Source organism: Aquarana catesbeiana, linkage group LG05, assembly GCF_042186555.1.
Source record: "Aquarana catesbeiana isolate 2022-GZ linkage group LG05, ASM4218655v1, whole genome shotgun sequence".
In the NCBI taxonomy this organism is placed as follows: domain Eukaryota; kingdom Metazoa; phylum Chordata; class Amphibia; order Anura; family Ranidae; genus Aquarana; species Aquarana catesbeiana.
In genome coordinates, this window is record NC_133328.1 from 267,422,025 (window position 1) to 267,446,036 (window position 24,012).

Consider the following 24,012-nt stretch of genomic DNA (forward strand, 5'->3'; position numbering starts at 1 on the left):
AAGGCCTAGCGCGTAGCTGCGGTCTGCACGCACTCTCTGTCTGGACTGGGGAGACCACTGGATCTAGATTATCCAGCCCCGCAGCTGATTGCAGATCTCCCAGGAGAAAATGCATGGAAAAAAGAGACAAAAAGTAAAATTTGCTAGGACCAAAAAAATCTCAGCAAGGATCTAGGTCCTTACTACTGACTAGACAGAAATAAACTGAATACCTAGAGCAGGGAGGAGGTTATATACTGACTGAGGACAGCTCAGGACAGTTTTTTGTTCTGCCTAGTCCTACCCCTGCAGAGGCGATATAACCCAATGATCAAGATTAAGGAGGCGCTGTGTCCCTCGATGAATGAAAGAGAAAAGAGATTTAATCTCCAAATACGGAAAGGTTTCTTTACAGTAAAAGCTGTGAAAATGTGGAATAGACTCTCTCAAGAGCTGGCTCTGGCCAGCTCAGTAGCTTTAAAAAAAGGCCTGAATTATTTTCTAAATGTACATAATATAGCTATAGGTAAAGTTGAAATAGGTAGTTGATTTATAAGTAAAGTTGATCCAGGGAATATCAGATTGCCTCTCAGGGGATCAGGAAGGAATTTCTTCCTCTGCTAGATCAAATTGGTTCATGCATTGCTGGGTTTTTTTCCTTCCTCTGGATCAAGTGTGGGTATAGGATTGTGTATATAGGATTGTACGACTTACTTTTATTTATTTTAGAATTTTTTCTCCCCCTTTTATTGGTTGAACTAGATGGACTTGTGCCTTTTTTTAACCAGACTAACTATGTAATTATTTATTTCCTTTTGTGAATTGACTTTAATGCCTCTTCTGAGGTAAATACCGCAAAACGGTTTTAGTGAATTGACAGTTTCAGGATTGAATGCAATACTTAGGGAAAATGTGTCTGGACACCTAAATATTGCATGTGATCTGCGTTAGTGAATGGAGCCCAACGTTCTATCACCTGCCTCAACTGTGTCTCTGAAGCCTGCCATCCTTCTCAAACTTGTATTATGAGACGGGGCACCAAATATATCTTTAGGCTACATCCACACAAGTGATAGGGAGCTGATAGTTTGCTGCGTTCAGCTGTACTTACTGTGAATGCAAAACTGGCTGATTAGCTGCTGCCAGAAACTCTGCAGAAACACCTTCCCCAGATGCAGAGTCAGATGTCCAGAGTCAGTTGGAGGTTCCATATACAGTGGATATAAAACGTCTACACACCCGTTAAAATGTCAGGTTTCTGTGATACAAAGATAACTAATTTCAGAACTTTTTCCACCTTTAATGTGACCTAAACTGTAGTTTGTGAGGGCATCTCCTGTGCACAGCCCTCTTCAGATCACCCCACAGATTTTCAATTGGATTCAGGTCTGGGCTCTGGCTGGGCCATCCCAAAACTTTAATCTTCTTCTAGTGAAGCCATTCCTTTGTTGATTTGGATGTATGCTTTGGGTCGTCGTCATGCTGAAAGATGAAGGTCCTCTTCATGTTCAGCTTTCTAGCAGAAGACTGAAGGTTTTGTGCCAATATTGGCTGGTATTTGGAACGATTCATAATTTCCTCTACATTGACTAAGGCCCCTGTTCCAGCTGAAGAAAAACAGCTCCAAAGCAGGATGCTGCCACCATGATGCTTCACTATGTGTATGGTGTTCTTTTGGTGATGTGCATTTTTTTTTTTTTTTTTTTGCGCCAAACATATCTTTTGGAATTATGGCCAAAAAGTTCATCCTTGGTTTCATCAGGCCATAACACATTTTTTCGCTCTTTGGAGACTTCAGATGCGTTTTTGCTAAATTTAGCCGGGCTTGGATGTTTTTCTTCGTAAGAAAATGCTTCCGTCTTGCCACTCTACCCCATAACCCAGTCATATGAAGAATACGGGAGATTGTTTTCACATGTACCACACAGCCAGTACTTGCCAGATATTCCTGCAGCTCCTTTAATGTTGCTGTAGGATTCTTGGCAGCCTCCCTGACCAGTTTTCTTTTTGTCTTTTTATCAATTTTTGGAGGGACGTCCAGTTCTTGGCAATGTCACTGTTGTGCCATACTTTCTCCACTGTCTTCACTGTGTTCCATGGTATATCTAATGCCTTGGAAATTCTTTTGTACCCTTCTCCTGACTGATAACTTTTAAAGAGGAAGTAAACCCTCTCAAAAAAAAAAAACAAAAAAAAAAAACACACCCTGCAGAACAAAGGCATAATGAGCTATACTAGCTCATTATGGATTACTTACCTGAGATCGAAGCCCCCGCAGCGACCGTCGTTCACCTCCTCCGTCACCGCCATATCTCCATGAGTGACTTCCGGGTATCGCTGCTCCGGCCCTGTGACTGGCCGGAGCAGCTATGACGTCAATCCAGCGTGTGGGAGCCGGCAATGACGGCATGACCGCCTTCTCTAACGGCACGCTCAGTGCACCTGCACCGTTGTCTAGACATCGGTGCCCGTTTTTTGGAAAATATCTCCTTAACCATGTAGGTTAAGGAGATATTTCTTGCACCTACAGGTAAGCCTTAATCTCTTAACAATGAGATCCCTCTGATGCTTTGGAAGCTCTCCGTGAACCATGGCTTTTGCTGTAGGATGCAACTAAGAAAATGGCCGGAAAGACCTACCAGAACAGCTGAACTTTATTTGAGGTTAATCAGAGGCACTTTAAATTATGACAGATGTGTGGTGACTCCAATTTAACATGAGTTTAAATGTGATTGCTTAATTCTGAACATAACTACATCCCCAGTTATAAGAGGGTGTGCACACTTATGCAAACACATTATTTTCGTTTTTTTTTTATTTTTACTTACCCCTCCCTCTAAAAGATTTTAGTTTGTTTTTCAATTGAGTTGTACAGTTTATAGGTCACATTAACCACTCACAGAACGGAAGATTTGCCCTCTTAATGATCAGGCCATTTTTTGCGATATGGTGCTGCGTCATTTTAACTGACAATTGCGCGGTCGTGGGACGTTGTACCCAAACAAAATTGACGTCCTGTTTTTCCCACAAATAGAGCTTTCTTTTGGTGGTATGTGATAACCTCTGCAGTTTTTTTTTTTAAACTATAAACAAAAAAGTGCAACAAATTTGAAACCCCCCCCCAAATTTTTACTTTTTGCTAAAATAAATATCCCAAAAAATATTTAAAAAAAAAGGTATCAGTTTAGGCCAATATGTATTCTACATATTTTTGATTAAAAATAAATAAATAAAAAAATCGCAATAAGCGTATATTGATTGGTTTGCGCAAAAGTTATAGCGTCTACAAACTATGGGAAAGATTGATGAGATTTTTAGCAGTACTGCGACATTGTAGCGGATAGATCAGACACTTGACACATTTTTGGGACCACTGACATTTATACAGCGATCAGACCTATAAAAACACACTGATTACTGTGTAAATGTCACTGGCAGGGAAGGGGTTAACACTAGGGGGGCTATCAAGGGGTTAAATGGGTTCCCTTGTGAGTGTTTTACTGTGGGGGGATGGGACTGACTGGGGAAGAAGACGTATCGCTTTTTGTAGTTACTACAAACAGCAGATGTGTCTCTTCTCCCCTGTCAGAACAGGGAGTTGTGTGCTCTCGTGCCCCTGATCGTGGGTGGGAGGCGGCGCATGTGCCCCTGCTATGGTTCTTAAAGTCGTTTTGCGGTAACGAACCACTTTGCCGATGCAAATGTGCGTGAGCCAGTCGGTAAGTGGTTAAAGGTGGAAAAAGTTCAGAAACTATCTTTGTCTGTTTTTTTTACATCACAAAAACCTGACATTTTAACAGGGGTGCGTAGACTTTTATATCCACTGTACATGCTCATTCTGAATGTAGAAGTTTTGTGTTTGTGAAATACAGACATATATATTCAAGCGAATGCTCATGTAAAGAAGCATCTGCATTCAAAAGAGTATGGCAGCGTACAGCCTTTCATTTGCACAGCAGACTGTAAGGGGCATGTGCAGCTCCCTGGGAGCAGGAAAATGCTGGGATATTACGCTGGGCAGATAAAATGCCTGTTTAAAGCTCTGTGTGCATGAACCCTTAAGTACATGTAGGGGGTGAAAAACGTTAGATGATCAGGAAGAGGAGTGCATCTTGCAGTTTACACAGCAAAGTTTTGTGTACAGAAGAAGAGTGCTGCCAAATACGTTTGTTCCCACTACTTCCTGACTTCCCATATGCAACCTCCTGCCAGTTATAATGATCTGCTATGCTGAGAGATGCAATTTTTTTAGCAAAAGACATCACACATCGACTTGAAACCTGTACTCAAAAAAAACTTGTAAGCTGTCTCCTTGGCTGATAAGTTGTCCAGTAGGCAACCTGGAGCAGATACGGTGGCATAGTAAGCTGCATTACTAAACCAGGAAAATGCATGTTATCTGCCTGCCAGTGTGGCTGCAGGTAAACTAGTTCTCTCTCTTTTTTAACATATATATTGTTTTTAAGCAGTTTGCCTGGAGTTTCTATTTATAGTCTTCAACTGTCTAACCATTGTTTTTCTAAGCAAAACTGCTTCCTCTCTATTTTTACAAAATATACGTTTTAACATATCACTGAAGCATGCAACAAACAAAACGCTGTGGTTTTACAGACCAAAAATGTTTAGGCTATTTTGCACATTGTTAATTTGCACAAAGCATTGTTACAATATATTTGGAAAATTTATTATACAAAAACTTTACAAGCAATATTTATAATGTACAGGCATACAATTTTCTGTTTCTGCTTTGCAGACTAGAAAAAAAAAAATATAAAAAAAAAAAGAAAAAATTCAAATGGTAATGGATTTTTATCTACATAACAAAGTGCAAACTAATACATGGATGAAGACACTTCCTTCCATGAGTGCGGGGACTAAATTCAGGATCGCTTTGCACCTCCGAGATAGTAATATACCAAGTCAGTTTATGAGTCCACACATGGATTCCAGTTCCTGCATACAGCGTGCAACTGCTGGTGGGATGTCATTCTTTGCAGATGCCTTCCAGGTTTGTAGTGTCTTGTATATTGCAGCTGGGTTGCTTGGTGCCAAGTCAAAAAGCATGTACACACAGGCCAATTGCACTCCCCAAGGCATACCTGCACAATACAGAAATACAATTCATGAGTATTTCGCACAGACAAATAATGTCACAGAGCAATTTCAAAGGGTTCTGCTTAGATCAGCAAAATTAAAGGGATTGTAAATGCTTTTTTAATTTTTTTTTTTTTTTTTTAACAAACATGTCATACTTACGCTCTGTGCAATGATTTTGCACAGAGCAGCCTCGATTCTCCTCTTTTCAGGTCCCCCGCCGGCACTCCTGACTCCTCCCCCTCCCTGAGTGCCCACCATAGCAAGCCACTTTTTCCGAGCAGTCCGTGTCTCCATAGACATACAGAGTGCAGCTTAGCTTGGCCTGGCCCCCTCCTTACTGGCTGTGATTGGCTCAGAGACAATGAGGCGAGAGAGAGCCAAGAGATCTAGTTCTCTTGTGCACATTGCTGGATCAATATTGGGCTCAGGTAAGTATAAGGGGGGGAATTTACCCCCTTCCTGACCAGGCCATTTTTTTGCGATACTGCACTGCATTGGTTTAACTGACAATTGCGTGGTCATGCGATATTGTACCCAAACAAAATTTACATCCTTTTTTCCCACAAATAGAGCTTTCTTTTGGTGGTATTTGATCAACTCTGGAGGTTTTTATTTTTTGCGCTATAAACAAAAGAGTGACAATTTTGAAAAAAAAATATATCTTTTACTTTTTGCTATAATAAATATCCCACTTTAAAAAAAAAAAAAAAAAAAAAACAGTTTAATTTTTTCCTCAGTTTAGGCCAATATGTATTCTTCTATATATATTTGGTAAAAAAAAAAAAAAAAAAAAAAAAAAAAAAAAAATCGCAAGCGTATATTGATTGGTTTGCACAAAAGTTATAGGGTCTACAAAATAGGGGATGGATTTATGGCATTTTTTTAATTTAATTTTTTTTTTTTTTACTAGTAATGGCGGCAATCTTCATTTTTTAGCGGTACTTCGATATTGCAGTGGAAAAATGGGACACTTGACACATTTTTGGGATTAGTGACATTTATACAGCGATCAGTGCTATAAAAATGCACTGATTACTGTATAAATGTCACTAGCTGGGAAGGTGTTAACACTAGGGGGCGATCAAGGGGTTAACTCTGTTCCCTAGGTGTGTTCTAACTGTGGGGGGATGGGAATGACTAGGGGAGGCGACCAATCGGTGTTCATACTTAGTATGAACACACAATCGGTCTCCTCTCCCCTGATAGAACCGGTATTTTACACACACAGATCACGGTTCTTGCTCGGTCATGAGCGATCGTGGGTGCCCGGCTGTCATCGCGCCTGCCAAGCACTCGCATCAGCTCCGGGGACATGCTGCGGATGAGCGCGCCTCTTACAGCGTCTTAAAGAGCCGACGTACAGCAATGACGGCTCGCCCAGGGGAGCCAATCTGTCCCCAGTATAAATGCGGCGGCTGGTCCGGAAGAAGTTCAGGTAAAAAAACTCTCAGCCTTTACAACCAACCACTTTACCCCCCGGAAGATTTGGCTGCTCAATGACCAGAGCACTTTTTACAATTTGGCACTGCGCTGCTTTAACTGATAACTGCGTAGTCATGCAATGCTGTACCCAAAACAAAATGTGCATCCTTTTTTTCCCAAAAATAGAGCTTTCTTTTGATGGTATTCGATTGCGTTTGTGATTTTTATTTTTTGCGATAAAAAAGGAAAAAGACCGAACATCTTGAAAAAAAATTATATTTTTTATTTTTGTTAAAAAAAATCCAATAAACTCAATTTTAGTCATACCTTTAGGCCAAAATGTATTCAGCCACATGTCTTTGGTAAAAAAATGTCAATAAGCGTATATTTATTGGTTTGCACAAAAGTTATAGTGTCTACAAACTAGGGTACATTTTCTGGAATGTACGCAGCTTTTAGTTTATGAGGTGCTAAAATGGCAGGACAGTACAACCCCCCCTCCCAAATGACCCCAGTGATTTAAAAATGAAAAAAAAAAATTACACAAAGTTGTCACCAAATGATACACTGCTCACACATGCCTTGGGGTGTCTACTTTAAAAAAATGGGGTCATTTGTGGGGGTTTTGTGCTATCTTGACATTTCATGGCCTCCAAAACTGTGATAGGTAGTGAGGAAGTGAAATCACCATTTTATGCCCTTAGAAAGCCTGAAGGTGATTGGTTTTCGGGGTCCTGCACGTGGCTAGGCTCCCTCACACATGTGGTATCCCCATACTCAGGAGAAACAGCAGAATGTATTTTGGGGTATAGTTCCACATATGTCCATGGCATGTTTAAGCAATACATCATTTAGTGACAACTTTGTGCAAAAAAATAAAAAGTTAGTAATTTTCCCGAAACTTGTGGCAAAATATAAAATATTCCATGGACTCAACATGCCTCTCAGCAAATAGCTTGGGGTGTCTACTTTCCAAAAAGGGGTCATTTGAGGGGGGGGGGTTGAACTGTCCTGGCATTTTATGCACAACATTAGAACCTTATGTCACACATCACCCACTCTTCTAAACCACTTGACGACAAAAGCCCTTTCTGACACTTTTTGTTTACATGAAAACATTTTTTTTTTGCTAAAAAATAACTTTGAACCCTCAAACATTATAGTTTTTTTTTTTTTTTTAAAGCAAAGGCCCTACAGATTGAAATGGGTGTTGCAATTTTTTTTTCCACACAGTATTTGCGCAGCAATTTTTCAAACGCAATTTTTTTAAAAGAAAATTTTTTTTTTAATTTTAATGCACTAAAACACACTATATTGCCCAAATGTTTGATGAAATAAAAAAGATGATCTTATGCTGAGTACATGGATACCAAACACGACATGCTTTAAAATTGCGCAAAAACGTGCTGCGGTGACAAACTACACACGTTTTTAAAAGCCTTTAAAATCCTTCACAGGTTACCACTTTAGATTTACAGAGGAGGTCCCTGCCCTCGATCTGACCTTCGTGGTGATACCTCACATGCATGGTGCAACTGCTGTTTACATATGACAACAGACCGACGCTTGCGTTTGCCTTTGCACATGAGCATGGAGGGGGGGAAGGGATGCTTTTTTTCTTCATTTTTATTTTTAAACTGTTCCTCTCATTTTTTAAATTTTTTTTTAAATCATTTTTATAGTTATCTCAGGGAATGTAAACATCCTCTATAATAGCAATAGGTAGTGACAGGTACTCTTTTTTGAAAAAAATTGGGGTCTATTAGACTCTAGATCTCTCTGCCCTCTAAGCATTTGACCACACCAAGATCAGTGTGATGAAATGTTTTCGCAATTTCCCAATGGAGCTGTTTATATCTGGCGAAATCTAAGTCATGAAATGCTCGTAGCTTCCGGTTTCAAATCGCTCCTCCACCCCTGCCCCCATGCTTTGGCATATATGCTCTGTTTTTTAACTGTGGTGGTGAAATCACCTCCTACAGCGTTGGAGTCACAGCTTTACGTATCGTGGGAGCAAACGCTGTTGCTGTCAGAATAAATAAACCCATGCTGCAGCTGAATGGCGTACCTGCTAAGCAAATGATGGTTAACAATAAACAAAGTAACATGACAGTTTACCAGTAAGACATACCATACCTGCAAAGCAAATACAACAAAACATAGTATAAATAAAACATTACAGTTCTACAATACAGTAACAATAGAGAGAAAACAATAGATATAGAACAATAATAATAATAACAATAGAGAGCGAACATAAGAAAGAGAACAATAGAGAGAGAAGAAAAATAAAACCACAACTATTCTTGGCTTTTTTTTAGCACTTTTATATTAACTGTAAACGTTCCAGATTAGGGTCTCTCAAGATGTGATGGCCATCTCATCTTTCGAGAACCTGTGTAACTGTGCCCTAGGACTGTGCAATGCTGTACCCTACGCTAATACTCCACTAGTGTGTGGTAGTGTTCGAAACATTCACCAATGCAAAGACCAGGTTGGTCAGGACAGGAGGGACAATAAAAGCAGGTGTCACACCTAAATCCACGCTTTCTACAGACACAACATTTTCTTTAGAGATTTCTTTGGGTAGGGGTACTCAGGGAGGACATACGTAAAATGCCTCTCATGCAGCCGGCTCACTGCATTTGGATTGGGAAGTTGGGCCACAGCACCGTCTGGAAACAGAAGGGCTGTGAAGATCTCTTCCTGGAATTTAAGGAAGGATTCAGTTTGTTCTGAAGCTTTGTTTAGCACCTAAGCAATCAGCAGAGCCAATTTGAATAAATATACAGACACTTTTTTTATACCAGCGTCTGGCCTTACGGGCAATTAGATACAGCGCCAACAACTGGTCGTTGAGGTCCACCCCTCCCATATTTTGGTTATATTTGTGGACACAGAGGGGTTTCTCCACAATACCAGTTGCCGTTTGAATTTGGACCGTCGTGTCTGCGTGATGGGAGGACAGAACAAAAACATTTTCATTATCCCTCCACTTCACAGCAAGCAATTATACTTCAAGCAGGCTCTCTCCCCCAGCCTAAGACGGGAATCTACAAGGCGCTGGGGCAAGCCCCGGAGATTAGATTGCATAGTGCCACATGCGCCAATTCCATGATCAAACAAGTGACTAAAAAGTGGCACGCTCGTGTAATAATTGTCCACATACAAGTGGTACCCCTTTCCGAATAAGGGTGACACCAAGTCCCACACAATCTTACCAGCACTCCCTATGTAGTCTGGGTAGTTCTTCGGCTCTACGTAACTATCTCTTTCCTCGTAAACCATAAAACTATGAGTATAGCCTGTTGTCCTGTCACAAAGCTTATACATCTTGACCCCATATCTGTCACGCTTCCTGGGAAGATACAGTTTGAATGACAAGCGGCAGAAAACTTAATCAGGGACTCATTATCGCAGACAACTTGATCGAGAGTAAACAAGGCTGCAGACTGCTGGTTGAAGTGGTTTACGAGGGGCCGAATTTTGTAGAGCCGATTGTATTCAAGGTCATGGAGGCAGAGAACACGGGCATTTGGTGAATTGGGTCAGTGGACCAATATGACTGCGACTCACTTTTTTTAGTTATGCCCATGAGGAGGGATAGGCTCAGGAAGGTCTTAAATTCGGAAACCGTAATAGGTCTCCAATCTCTGGCAAGGGTCAACTGGGGATTAGCGGCAATTAATTGACCAGCATACAAATTGCTTTTGTCCACAATAGATCTATAGAGATCTTTCGTGAAAAACAGCGAATAAAAATCAAGTGAAGTAAAATCAACTGTTTCCACCTGAATTCCAGGTTGGCCAGTGAATGGGGGAAGTACGGGTGCTGCAGAAGTGGTGGGCTTCCAATTCGGATTGGCAAATGCAGCAAGAAGGGCACTATGGGCTTGACGGGCCTGTCTTTGTCTTTTTGGTGGCTGTGGGACACTACTTGCTAGCCACCTCACCAGCTTGAGCTGCACTTTATGGGACTCGCCACGTCACCACGTGTTACTGCAGTGCTGGATGTACGACCAGGATGTACTAGGCCACTGGCGCTTGCCAGTTCACCAGAAGAATGAGCGGCACTAGTACTGGCTCTCTGCTCCATACGAGAGCCCTGTGGTTTTTGCACCTCAACAACAGCAGAAGAACAGGGTCGGGTACGCCTGACCTTGGCAGGGACCACTACTCCGTCGTCAGAGCTATCTGTCAGGGTGCCATTTCTGTTTACAGGTTCGTATTCTGAGCCTGAATCTGACAGATGGGCGAGTTCCTCTTCACTCTCATCTGTCATGCTCAGAAACGTGTAGGCCTCTTCATTAGTGTACCTTCGATTAGACATTTTGGCCTCTAAATTTACTGGTACACTAATGAGACTTACAGGAAAAAAAAAAAAGCACCTGACTGTCAGTGATTGCTTCAAACGCTACCAAAAAAACTGTTAGCATTCGCAGGGATCAGGCCTAACTCTGCGAATGCTGCAGTTATGTGTTTAGTGTTTTGTAAGTGACAGTGATCGATTGATACTGCACTTGGGTGGGCTGGGTGGAGGGGCTAAACACAGGTGCTAGCAGGTAGCTGGGCTGATCCCGCTAACGCTGCATTTTTGGGAACGCTAATATAGTTCTGATCAAAATAAAGATATCGATCCACTATACTATTAAGGGAGGTGTATGGTGCGTGCGTGGGTGTTAGCGCTACTGGCACAAATCTGACGCTGCCTGGGGTGATGCAGACCCTGACTGATGCTAAAACCTAACTGATGTCACCCACCGGGTGATCAGGGGGTTAAACCTTTATTGGGTAATATACGGCAGGTACCCTGATGCTATAAAAAATTAACTAGCTAACCAGCGTCCCCCATAACGCTAATACAGTGATCACTGGTGACAGCGGGTGATCAAGGGGTTAAACCTTTATTAGGGGGGTTTGGGGGGGTCCCTAGACCTATCTGGGGCTAATACTAAGTACCCTAATGCTGATTAGTGTCACAAATGACACCACTACAGTGATCAAAGAAAAATATGAAAACCGTGCTGGGTGACAGGGAGTGAAGGGGTTAACTGGGTGGGTGATCGGGGGGTAAAATGTGTGCCCATGTGTACTGTGTCAGTGTAGTGTTGGTGCAACTCACGTTTGGATGTCCTCTCTCTGAAATGGAAGAGTTCCACGAGGGGAGATGACATCACTTCCCCTGCCTGTGTTTACACTTACACAGGCAGGGGAGGATTTCATTAGTTGGGACCGTTTTCATTCTAAAACAAATCCGATTGTCGTGGGCCAATGTAAGGTAACATCGCTTCGCCCACCCGTGTCATTCTGTTGCAGTGAAACTGCGGAGGCTAGTCGGGAAGCGGTTAAAGCTGCCAGAGCAGTTTTTGCTATTTTTGCACACGTTTAAAAAAACATTTAAGGCCTGAAGATTACATGAAATCCCCAAACATTATATATTTTCTGAAAGCAGACACCCTAGTGAATAAAATAGTGGTAGTTCTAATTTTTTTTTTATATGATATTACCTCAAAATGTCTAGGAAATGCAAGATTTCAGTATATAAAAAAAAAATGAAGGTTCATTTTAGGGCATACAAATGCAATAAATTACCCCAATATTTTTTTGAGGTAAAATATAAAAGACAAAGTTGCACCGAGTAAATTGGATACCCAACATGTCAAACCTTAAATGTGCGTGTGCCAGTAAAATGGTGACAAACTTCAGTACCCAATATTTTCCATAATTTTGCTTTAAAAGCCCCCTATAGGTCATCAGTTTAGCGTTACAGAGGAGGTACGGTGCTAGAAATAGTGCTCTAACTCTGGCGTGCGTAGCAATATAAAACATGTATCGCAATCAATCTTTTCAGGTGTAGGCACCCCTGGCGCATGTGTTTAGGTTTGTATGTGCGTATAGGTGGGGGTGGGGGTGGGGGGCATCTACATATTTTTGAGGGAGTATTTTATGTGCTTGGGTGTAACTTGAGTGAGTCCGCTCAGCTCCCCCCTACGTGACGGAACCCGCTATGCCAGCCCCAGGCTTACAGATGGGCAAGCAAAGCCCGGGATACATGTTAGGGGGCACATTATTGGGGGTGTGTAGATGCAATTTGGCAGCAGTGTGTTGTAATATGTTCACCGATTATGTGGGACATTATATTATTATATGTATGTACACATACAGTACAATATTGACCAGGCCAGAATTCAATTGACAATGGTTGATTTGTACGAGCCAACTGAATTTTAAAATATCAAGGGGACAGAAGAAGACCCTTATCATACCCACTATACATCATATCACTACATTGGTGCCGTGACCCGGATGTAGTGATATGATGTATAGTGGGTATGATAATTAATTAGTAGTTATTATAATGATGATGTAAGTACTCTTCCGCAGCAACCCAATTCTTCCAGAGAGATGCACTTTATTGACTTCCAACACAGAACAAAGTCCAAAGTCCACAGATGATAAAAATCCAACAGAGTATATAATTTAGAGTCCCATTTTTCCTAGATCTACACCTTCATAGTCACACACAGACAGGACTGACTGCCAGCTTGAATAGTCCCCCCTGAAATACTAATACACTAGGAGGGAGTTTCTACTAGGAAAACCCAAAAAACTCTTTGATCTTATTGTTACCCCCTCAAGTCTAATTACCATCAATAAATACTTCTTCTATGGTCCTTTAAACAATGTACCCTTTTAAATGTTCAATTAGGTTAACAGGCCATACCTCACACACCTAGGTAGACTTGCATAAGATTAGCACATCAAAGGGTTAACATATCACAGTGCAGTTGCCGGATTGCTTCTACCTGACAGGCAGAAGTCTATTTGTCAGATTTACACACAAGTCAGCTGGCTGCAGCCACCGGGAATGTGTGTAAAACCCACTGCTGTCAGATCCGTATGACATACGGACCTGGCAAGGGAAAGGATTAATCAGTACAAAGTAGTCACTTAAAATAGCAGAGATTGTCCCGCAAAAGTGCTGGAGACCACACTCAGATACAGGCCAGGCAACACTTGGTGAGGGAAAACAGGAGCTGAAGCCACCAGCTTAAAGCAGAGTTACACCCATTTAGAAGTCAGCAGCTACAAAAGACTTTTAATAATCAGCCACTCACCTGTCCCACGGTCCAGCGATGTGGGCTCAAGAAGCCCCGCTCCTCTCCGAGGCGCCAACATTCTAACTGTGGGCTCCCGGCTGTGGTTTCCCAGCCGGGCACGTACTACGCGCTGTGAATGGTCTGGGCAATCTTCTGGGACCTGCGATGTATCCCAGAAGATTGCAGGGAGGGAGGGGGAAGAGGTGAACTTCCTTCTGGGCACCGCAGAGCCCGGGGAGGAAGTGGGAGCTGGGTGCCCATAAAAAATGAGTATTCGCCCCCCCCTCAAAAAAATGACATGCCAAATGTGGCATGTCAGGGGGTCACCATCACTTAAAGTGGAAGTTCCATTTTTGAGTGGAACTCCACTTTAACATATACACAATGTTGTCCTTTTCAGTATACTGGATTATCTGGACACCTCGCACACAGAATAAGCAGAGGAGGTGGACAGGAACAGGCCAGGCAACATATTTTCTGGGCTTCATGCCCCTTCACGAGAAAGGATCAGTAACAGGTTTGTTATATAAGAGATGTTGATGAGTATAGACCAGTTTTGCTCTGAAGGAGTCATGTCCCCCAAAACACGTCTTCTGGTTTAAATGGATGTCATAACAACAGAGTTCCATTGCATGTTAGACGCTTCGGTTCCTTGGTTGAAGCACAATGCTGTTACCACCTTTCATTTTGTAAATATGTATCCAAGTGCCATGGATAATGCACTAGGCTTTTGTACCCTTTGGTTTTACTCTGTTTCTAAAAGACAGGGGCCTATTCCGTTCCATAATTCCTATATTAGTCAGTACTATAGACAGAATATGGCAAAACAGGTAGCTAACGCCACCCACCCTTAATGCCCTGCCCCCAACCAGCTGGTACGGGCTAAAGTGGATTACTGGGGACCTGCTCCCTTATGGCCAATAAACTGTTAACATTACTGCATGTACAATGCAGCAGCTGTCCCCCTGTCATACACTACTGTCTACAGTGCTGAGGGCTTATAGTTAGGAGGGATGAGGAGGGAGCTGGACTGAGCCATTGTCACTAAGCCTTCGGTTGACAAGATGGAGCAAACAGCTGCAGTGTGACAGACATCCGTTACCTTATTGCAGGGGTAGGCAACCTGGGGCCATCCAGCTGTTGTAGAACTACATTTCCCATGAGGCAATGCAAGGCTGACAGTTACAATCACTCCCAGAGGCATGATGGGATTTGTATTTCTGCAACAGCTGGAGGGCCCCAGGTTGCCTACCCCTGCCCTATTGCAACAGTGTAGTGCTTACGCCTACAGGAGATGATGAGTTCTCTGTTCTGCCACAACTCTTAAAGCCACTCAGTCCCCACTGACACACATGGCTATAGGTAGAAGGCCACTCACACCTGTGTAACGTAAGCGTTAGTATGCTACATTACACTACACTATACAAGCAAGCGGCTAAGACTCTGGTGGTAGAATTAATGAATGTATTGAGGTAATGCTGTTAAACAATACATACTGTACATCATACAACAGGCAGCTAAACAGATTTAAACATACTGTACTTAGATGACCACTAGTTTTAGTTAACTTTAACGTTGCTGCAGTTGTACTAACTCCCCATAAACCAACTCCCCTAAGCCCCAAAAGTGGGTAGGCGTATGCGTTCTTGGGGTAGGGGTAACACTGGAGGTGTTTGAAAGTATCTGGCACATAAATGTCAGTGTTGGCCGGCTTACGTTGGGGCCCTTCTGTAGGTGGTGCACTGTCCACTCAAGAGTGCAAATACCTCGAGGGAACCCTCGTCTTAGGAGGGGATTTCAACTTAACGTTGGAATAAGAAAGACGCCTCCTCAAACTTGTCGTCTCTGACACGGGAACCCGACTTCACCTAAAAGATCTCTTGCACTTACATCAACTAGTCGACATCTGGAGAATAGTCCATCCACGAGAGTGGGACTATACCTTTTACTCTGCCGTCCATGGGTCCTATTCCAGAATCAACCTTTTTCTCTTAAAACACTCTGCAATCCCCCTGGTCACTAAGACAGATATTGGCCACATCGCACTTTCCGACCATGCCTCAATTTTGCTAGAACTGGCTATTTCACAAGTGTCCCCTGGACCTCTACATGGCGACTTAACGAGGCGCTCCTAAAGGATCCCGAAATTGCTGCAGACATCCTTAGGGAACTTAAGTCTTACTTTTCTATCAACACGGAATCTGTGGATAACCCAGCCTCAGTGTGGTCAGCACATAAGTGCTTTATTAGAGGCATACCAATTAAACACGGCCATGCGGCCAAGCAGCGTCTCGCTAAGACCCTGTCTGACCTCCTGGCTCAACTTCACATTTTGGAACGTCAACACAAGAACAGGCCAGATGGTGCTACCGAAGCGGAACTGGTCTGTCTACGGGAGGCTATACGGGATCACTCCATGTATGAGGCGAAACATGTACTGCTGAAGGCCTGCCGCTCATTCTATGAATATGGCGACAAGTGCAGTCGTCTTTTAGCCAATGCTTTACGCACAAAACATTCTCAGACGTACGTGCCTGCCCTTCTCACGACATTGGGCTCCAGAGTTCATTCGTCCCCAGAACTAGCAGATACTTTCCGCGCTTTCTACTCCAAATTGTATAATTTAGACCCAAATTCCATCTCTCAGTTGATGCCCCAAAATGCCTTAAATATTCGCAATTATCTTCGAGAAACCGACCTTCCTACACTGACGGCAGAGGAATGAGAAGACTTGTCTAAGCCTATCACTACGGAGGAATTTGCATCCGCCATAGCTGACGCTCAGTCAATTCAATATTCCAGTCGCACACGTTCCCGGACAAATGGCAAAAACATTAATGGGTGCTGTAACGATTGCCAGTTGGGTTCTGGAAGCAACAAACAGAAGTACATCTTCGCCAGCACACCATGGATCAGCAAACAAACATGTCCAAAAAAGTTTTTTTAATTGAAAACGGTCACATCACAAAGAAGGTGCAACGTTTCGGGGACGCGCAGGACCCCTTCGTCAGGCAAGTGATGGGGTACACAGTGAAACACAACATATATATAGTGGCCACCAATTAGGGGAACAACAAGTGCAGAGTGCAAGAAATAGTCCCCTCCCCCTCCCACTGACGTCAGACTGATGCCAGAATCCCGCCAGAATCATAAAAAATAACAGTCTATACTGCTAACTTGCAATCATGACATAAATAACAAGCATACAATGCTGTAATGTAGAATAGCGTGTGTACCTGGGATTGTGTCCGATCGGCTAGGATTGCCGATTCCGCCCGCTCGGGGTGCACTGTTGTCTAGGACCCAGCAACTGTCAATCAGCTGGAGGTCCAGGGAGCCAATCGCATAGCGCTACGTATGCAGCGCTACGTATGCAGCGCATGCGCCCGGCTCGCTGGCAACAGCTGGATGCGAAGGCCGCCGACGCCGTGACGTATGGCCGACGCCGGGTCAGGTAACCAAGGGGAGGTGAGAGCATACGGGGAGAGGAGAGAGGAAAGTGAGGAAAAGCGATATAGCGGGGAGAAACATGAGAGGGTGCTGTGAAAATGGTGTAATGTGGAGAACGAAGGGGAAGAAATGCCATGACAAGAGCAAAGGGATAAAGCAAGGAGGAACAAAGTGAAAAATGGAAAGGGAAAAGGTACCTGAAACAGATATAAACATGAGTCACGGCAAGAATGACAGGGTAAAAAGGGAAATAAGGGGAAAAAAAGGGGGAAAAAGGAAGGAAAAATATAAGGTGCATGGTTAGGAGAATATAAGACAAGTTGCAGTGTATAGGACAGAAAAAAAATTAGCTGACGCTCAGCCCGGTAAGGCCCCCGGACCTGACGGATTCACCCTCCCTTATTACAAAACGTATAAGGACATCCTGGCACCTTCCTTTCTTGCGGCCTTTAATGCGGCGACCAACAGACACAACCTTCCTGCGGACATGTTGCGCGCCTCTATATCGGTGATCCCTAAACGGGGTAAGGACCCACTATTATGCGCCAGTTACAGACCCATTTCGCTCCTGAACTGTGATGTGAAACTATTCACAAAAATCTTGCCTCTAGGATGAATGCCCTGCTACCACGTCTAATTAGAACAGATCATGTCGGCTTTATTCAGTCTAGAGAGGCCAGAGACAACACCATTCGGACACTGAATATCATTGAAAAAGCAAAACGATCCCGTGTACCCCTGCTGCTCCTATCCACGGATGCCGAGAAGGCTTTTGACAGGGTGGACTGGTCTTTCTTACAGGAGACACTTAAATTCGTAGGTATGCCAGACCCCATCCTGTCATGGATATCGGCCATCTATAATAATCCCACAGCGACAGTCCGAGTAAACGGCTACGACTCAAGCCCTTTCTCTATCTCGAATGGCACCAGACAGGGCTGTCCCCTGTCTCCTATGCTATTCATCCTCTCTCTAGAACCTTTCTTGCACCATGTCAGAGGGAATCAGTCCATTAGAGGCATCCAGTCAGACCAATATCAACACAAGGTTGCAGCCTATGCAGATGACCTTTTATTCTACATTGCTGAACCCCTTACCTCTTTACCCTTCCTGCTACAGGAGCTGAAGCATTATGGCACACTGTGCAATTTTAAGGTTAATCTACAGAAATCGGAGGCCCTGAGCGTCTCCTTGTCAGACTCTACTATTTCTAACCTACGCCCCTTCTTCCTGTTCAAATGGGCTGCTCGCTCAATTCAATACCTGGGAACAAAGATTCCTGCAAACCTGAACGACATTATAACACTCAACTATCAACCCCTCTTATCCACACTTACGGCTGATCTCAAGAAGTGGGACTCCCTGGCCCTTCCCTGGTTTGGCCGTTGCAATATACTTAAAATGAATGCAATGCCCAGACTGCTGTACTTATTGCAGGCTTTGCCCGTCAAGATACCTCAGATGTTCTTTCACGCCGTACGCTCAATATTTATCAGATTCATCTGGCGTGGTAAACACCCACGTCTCTGCAGAGCGCTACTACTATGGCCAAAGACTAAAGGTGGTATCGGATTCCCAGATCCAGCCCTATACCATACTGCGACACATATGACCAGGGTCGTGGACTGGTGCTGTCATGGGGATTCAAAACTATGGGTGTCGCTAGAACAGGAGGCCGCCCAGGCCCCACTAGCGGGTCTACCTTGGGCGGGGAAAACTCCTGCCACTCACTTGACTACTCACCCACTAATTGGACAAACTCTCAATGAAATGAAAAGGTTTTTCCGTCTATCCTCACTAAGTAGTTTTCCATCCCCAATGACGCCACTCATTGGTCACCCAGACTTTACACCTGGCCTCACTGACCCATCCTTCCTCTCGCAGGCTCCTCAAGGACTCGTGAGGGCCTCCTTGTCCCTACATTCCTCTGGTTGGCTAACTAAGGAGACTTTGCTCTCAGGCCGGGCTCCACTCTCTTTAGACCGCTGGAGGGTCAATCAACTGTCTCATTTTCTTGGCTCCTTGCCCAAACCAACCCACTTTGTCAGAAAGCTTCACTCTTGAGGAAATCTGCTTGGGAGAGGGACCGACCCGGAGGTCCTTATCAACCTTCTACAAATCCCTGCTAGACCCTCATGCCACTGGAGACCCCCCGTTCTTAGCAAAATGGGAGAGAGATCTACAAATCACCTTCACAGAACCCCAAAAAGAACGCATACTCTTTTTCGCACAGAAATCTTCTCTTTGTAGCAAATATAAAGAGACCGCATATAAAATAGTGGCGCGCTGGTACAGAACCCCTTCGGTGCTGGCCAAGATATATCCACAAACTGATCGCTGTTGGCGTTGCGGCCTACACTCAGGCACCCTCTTACACATTTTTTGGGATTGCCCCTTGCTCCAAACTTTCAGGCAGCCGATTCTTAAGCTCATACAGAAACTCACAGATATATCCCTACATGATAACCCAGCGGCAGTCTTCCTTAACCGTACCCCCTTATCAAGGAAACGTTATCATAATTCACTTCTCAAACATCTCCTTAATGCAGCACGAGCCTGCATTCCACCCCTTTGGAAACAAAAATCTGCACCAACAATGGCCCAATGGTTCACGAGAGTGAAGGACATTAAGCAAATGGAAGATCTGACCTCCGCTTTGCGAGATAAATCAGAGGAACATAAGTCCAGATGGTTTCATTGGAATCTGTTTCGCTTCTCTGACAAATTCCACCAATACATGTTAGGATCCTCCGTCTAGGAGGATCGACGATCCACCAACCCTCCCTGAGGGTAATTGCCCCGCCCCCCTCTTTTTTTTTTCTTCTCCCTCTCCTCCTCTTCCCTCTTTTTCTCTTTCTCCTGCCTTCTCATTTTTCTATTTCCCTCCCTTTTTCCATTTCTCTTTTTCAATTTAAAGACAAAAGTGATGAGCACAGAAGTTTTTGTTTACCCTGTATTAGACTTCAGCTAAAGGAGTGAGCTTGATCAAGTAGTTCCCTCCATTCACCAGCAATTGATATGTATGACTGATGCATTAGTAGAAACCTTTATGCAATACGAAGTTGTCTTTTTGTTTATATCTGTGTCACATCTTTAAAAAAAAATTAAAAAAAAAAAAAAAAAAGTGCGAGTGATGGTTGGAGGACAAGCTGAGGTGAGAGCAGTCTCTATTCCGGTAACTGTGTGAGTGGCAAGAGTTTAGGATGTGTAGTACAGCTCACCAGGCACTTGGAAGCTAGCTGTCTCAGTCCTCACTGGCTCTCCCAGACTGTAGGCACACACGTCTATGGGTCCCCCCAGCTCTGGGTCCTGGCACAGCCCAATAACTCTCAGCGACTCAGTCCTGTGGTCCATGGTTTGGGCATAGACACCTCAACATTGGGTCTGCACTGCTCCAGGTCCACACACATAAAAAGTTCACAATGGCTTAGTCTCTCGGCCCTCCAGGGTATGTGGATGCAGACACTCTAGGTCAGTCTAGGTGAACCATGGCACCCCAGATGCTTTGGAACTACATTTCCCATGATGCTCATGTACTCTGCAGTGTAGTTGAGCATCATGGGTAATGTAGTTCCAAAACATCTGGGGTGCCAAGGTTCGTCATCACTGCTCTAGATAGAAGATCCTTAATTGCTCGCTCCTAGCCTTTTTTTTTTTTTTTTTTTTTATTTATTCCTTTTTATTGGCAATCATAAAAGACAGACAAGACAAAAAAACTGAAGGTAACAGAGAGAATATGCATTAGGCTCCATGTAACAGTACAAGCAGGAAAAGAGCAACCCTCTAACAGTTTTTGCTGCATCTCACAATGTTAAATACTTGTAAATGTATTAATACGAAATTTACTTTATTCCCCCCCCCCCTTTTTTTTTTTTCCCATCCCCTCCCCACACCCCCCCCCCCCCGTCCCAATCCAGCTCCCCTCCCCCCCTCCCCCCATCTTTCGGCAATCACACACCTGTTGTTGACATTGAGTCTTTATCTGTTTGGGTCAATCTACGTTCCAGTAGAGTTCCCTAATTTCTCTCCAAGTCCGAGCACCATAGGTCTTTATTTCCTGTTCCGCCAGGAGCACCACTTCAGTTTTACGGTAGACTCAGGAAGAGATGTTGGGTACTCATCTCTTGTAACCAGGGCCTCCGTATTTTAATAAACTTATTGTAGCTGCCTTTTCTGGTATGGGTGGTCCTTTCTGTCCAGACCAGTGAGTTCATAGTCCTGAGCCATTCCTCCGGGGTTGGAGGTGTTGCTGATAACCAGGATTGCGCTATCAGTTTTCTTGCTTGATATAAGCACCTTACTATAGCGGTAATTGTGTTAGAGTTCCCCGTATCCCCTTTTACCAACCCCAGAATACAAACCTTAGCTTCTAGTTCTAGTTTGACTTTGAACCTAGAGTTTATGATTTTTACGACCTCAGGCCAGTATCTTACTAATTTTGGGCATCTCCATACCATATGGATGAGATCTCCTGTCCCTGAGCATCTAGGGCATTTATCATCTGGTCTACGGCCAAACCTGTATAGCCTCTTAGGGGTGTAGTACACTCTGTGCAGCAGGAAGAGATGTGAGGCCCTCTGCGACGGAGAGACGGACACCATCGGGCCATATTCCAGAATTCTTTTCCACTGGTAGCCCGTCAGCTCCCCCACATCAGCCTCCCATTTCTCCCTGAGGTCCGAGGTCGTTTTTGTGGCTGACACTTTGTCCATTAGTTGCACATATACGTCTGTAATCAGGCCTTTAGTGGTTTTTGCATTAACTGTTTTATTAAGGAGTGGTGCTTCACACCACTCTATAGGGCAGGTCCTGAATTGAACGCTTAGTGCATGTCTAATCTGCAAGTAACTGTAGAATGTACTATGCGGGACTCCATATTCTGATCTCAGCTCTGAAAAGGATTTCAAATTGTTATCCCTAACCAAATGGGTTAGTCTAGATATACCATGATGTTCCCATATAGCGTTCTTTTCAACAGTTAATAACTCCCGGAGGGATTTATTATGCCATATAGGCGAGAACTTGGTGACACCCTTGTACCCCATAGTCCTCTTGACTTCCTGCCAGGCTTTGGTTACCAGTTTGTGCGTTGGCAACTTTTGCTGGAGTGAGCCTGCTTCTAATGCTTCCACCAATGACTTATGTGGGATACCCTCTAGCATGATTTTATTACTGGCATGCATTTCTCCCGGAGACTCGCATCCCCCGATATGCTGTAATTGGGCGGCTAAGTAATAACTATAAGGGTGGGGGACTGCCATTCCCCCCTTGCTGGTGGGGCGCTGCAATGCTTGCAAGCTAATCCTGGCCTGTCCTTTTTTCCAGATTAATTCCCGGAACAAAGAATTTATCCTTAGGAACCACTTTCTCGCAATCCATACCGGGGAGTTATGGAGAATGTACAGTAATTGCGGTAACCATATCATTCTAATCAGGTTAGTTCGTCCTGCCATGGACAGAGGAAGTCGGCACCAAATATCACATTTTTTCCTAAATTTTTCGAGCAACGGGACCAGGTTGTCTTGGATATATTGATTGGGGTCCTTAGACATTGTTATTCCCAGATATCTCATTTTATCTGTTATTTTTAACCCAGGCATACCGTCTGGGAAGGTACTAGCAATTGGGTCAATCTGCAGGAGCGTTGATTTCTCCCAATTGATTACTAGACCCGAGATCCTCCCAAATCCCTCCACCACCTGCATCACTTTGACTAGGGATGGTCCCGTGTCCCCCAAGAAAACCAGAACGTCATCGGCATAGAGTGCAATCTTTTCATCCCCATTTTTCCTCCTGAAGCCCTGTAGTTCGGTTGAACTTCTCACAACCTCCGCCAGTGGTTCCATTGCCAGGGCAAATAGCAGGGGTGACAACGGGCACCCCTGCCTTGTGCCCCGCTCGAGTGGAAGACTTTCTGAGTACTCATTATTAACCTTTAGTCTGGCGGTTGGGCGGCCATATAAAATTTTTACCCAATTAATAAATAGGGGGCCAAAACCAAATTTCTCCATTATCCCCCAGAGGTACCCCCATTCCAGGCTGTCAAATGCCTTGGCTATATCCAAGGACATGACAGCTCTGGAATCCCCACTCTCCACTGGGGTTTGGAAATTCAGGTATGCCCTTCTGATGTTTACGCTGGTGGATCTATGGGGAATAAACCCTGCCTGGTCAGGATGTATCAACTTTGCAATACATTTACTTAGTCTAGTTGCTAATACCTTTGCCAGGATTTTAATGTCTGAGCAAAGTAATGAGATCGGCCTGTATGAGGATACATCCAGTTGATCCTTCCCCTCTTTTTGTATGAGTACAATATTGGATTCTGTCATCGAATCGGGCAGTCTACCCTCTACAACCGCCCCCTCCAATGTCCTCAGTAGGATAGGGAGCAGGGCCTCCCCATAGTACTTAAAAATCTCAATGGGCAACCCATCTGGGCCTGGAGCTTTATGGTTAGGCATATCTGCCACTGCATTTTTTAACTCCTCTAGCGTTATTGGGGATTCTAAGCTAGTCTTATCAGTTACAGAAAGGGTCGGCAGCTCGACTCCCTCAAGGAATCTATCCACCTCTCCTCTCTCTGCGTCTCTTTTTGACTTGTAAAGAGTACTATAAAAATCAAAAAATATCTCCTTAATCTTTACAGGGTCAGATGTAATTTCCCCGCTTGGGGACCTAATCATAGAGATTATTGAGGAAGGGGAATTAGTGTTAGCCAATAGGGCCAGCATTCGACCCACTCTTTCCCCCTCCTCAAAACATCTCTGTCTCTGGAAGAGCCTCCTGTTCTCGGCATTTCTGGTTATTACCTCTTTGTAATCCTGTTGCTTCCTAATCCATAGCTCCCGTTTCCCTGGGCTAGGATCCAGCACATATTGTCTTTCTAGCTCCATGACCTCATTTCTAATATTCTCTCCCTGTGCTCTTGATTTCTTCTTTATCCTTGATATATGTTGGATTAG

The 24,012-nt window shown here is 43.9% G+C and overlaps 1 protein-coding gene across 6 annotated transcripts in view; it reads right to left on the bottom strand.

Annotated features, from left to right (window-relative positions):
* Window positions 1–4,660: 4,660 nt before the first annotated feature.
* ICE1 (interactor of little elongation complex ELL subunit 1) overlaps window positions 4,661–24,012 on the bottom strand; it is a 467,878-nt gene continuing 448,526 nt past the window's right edge. For 2 of the 6 annotated variants that reach the window (XM_073630759.1, XM_073630758.1), the window contains exon 19: window positions 4,667–5,078. In XM_073630759.1, coding sequence (XP_073486860.1) covers window positions 4,900–5,078 — 179 coding nt within the window. In that variant the 3' untranslated portion in view covers window positions 4,667–4,899. Of the gene's footprint in view, window positions 5,079–24,012 lie in introns of all 6 variants that reach the window. The other 4 variants (XM_073630761.1, XM_073630760.1, XM_073630757.1 and 1 more) reach the window with 4 other exon arrangements.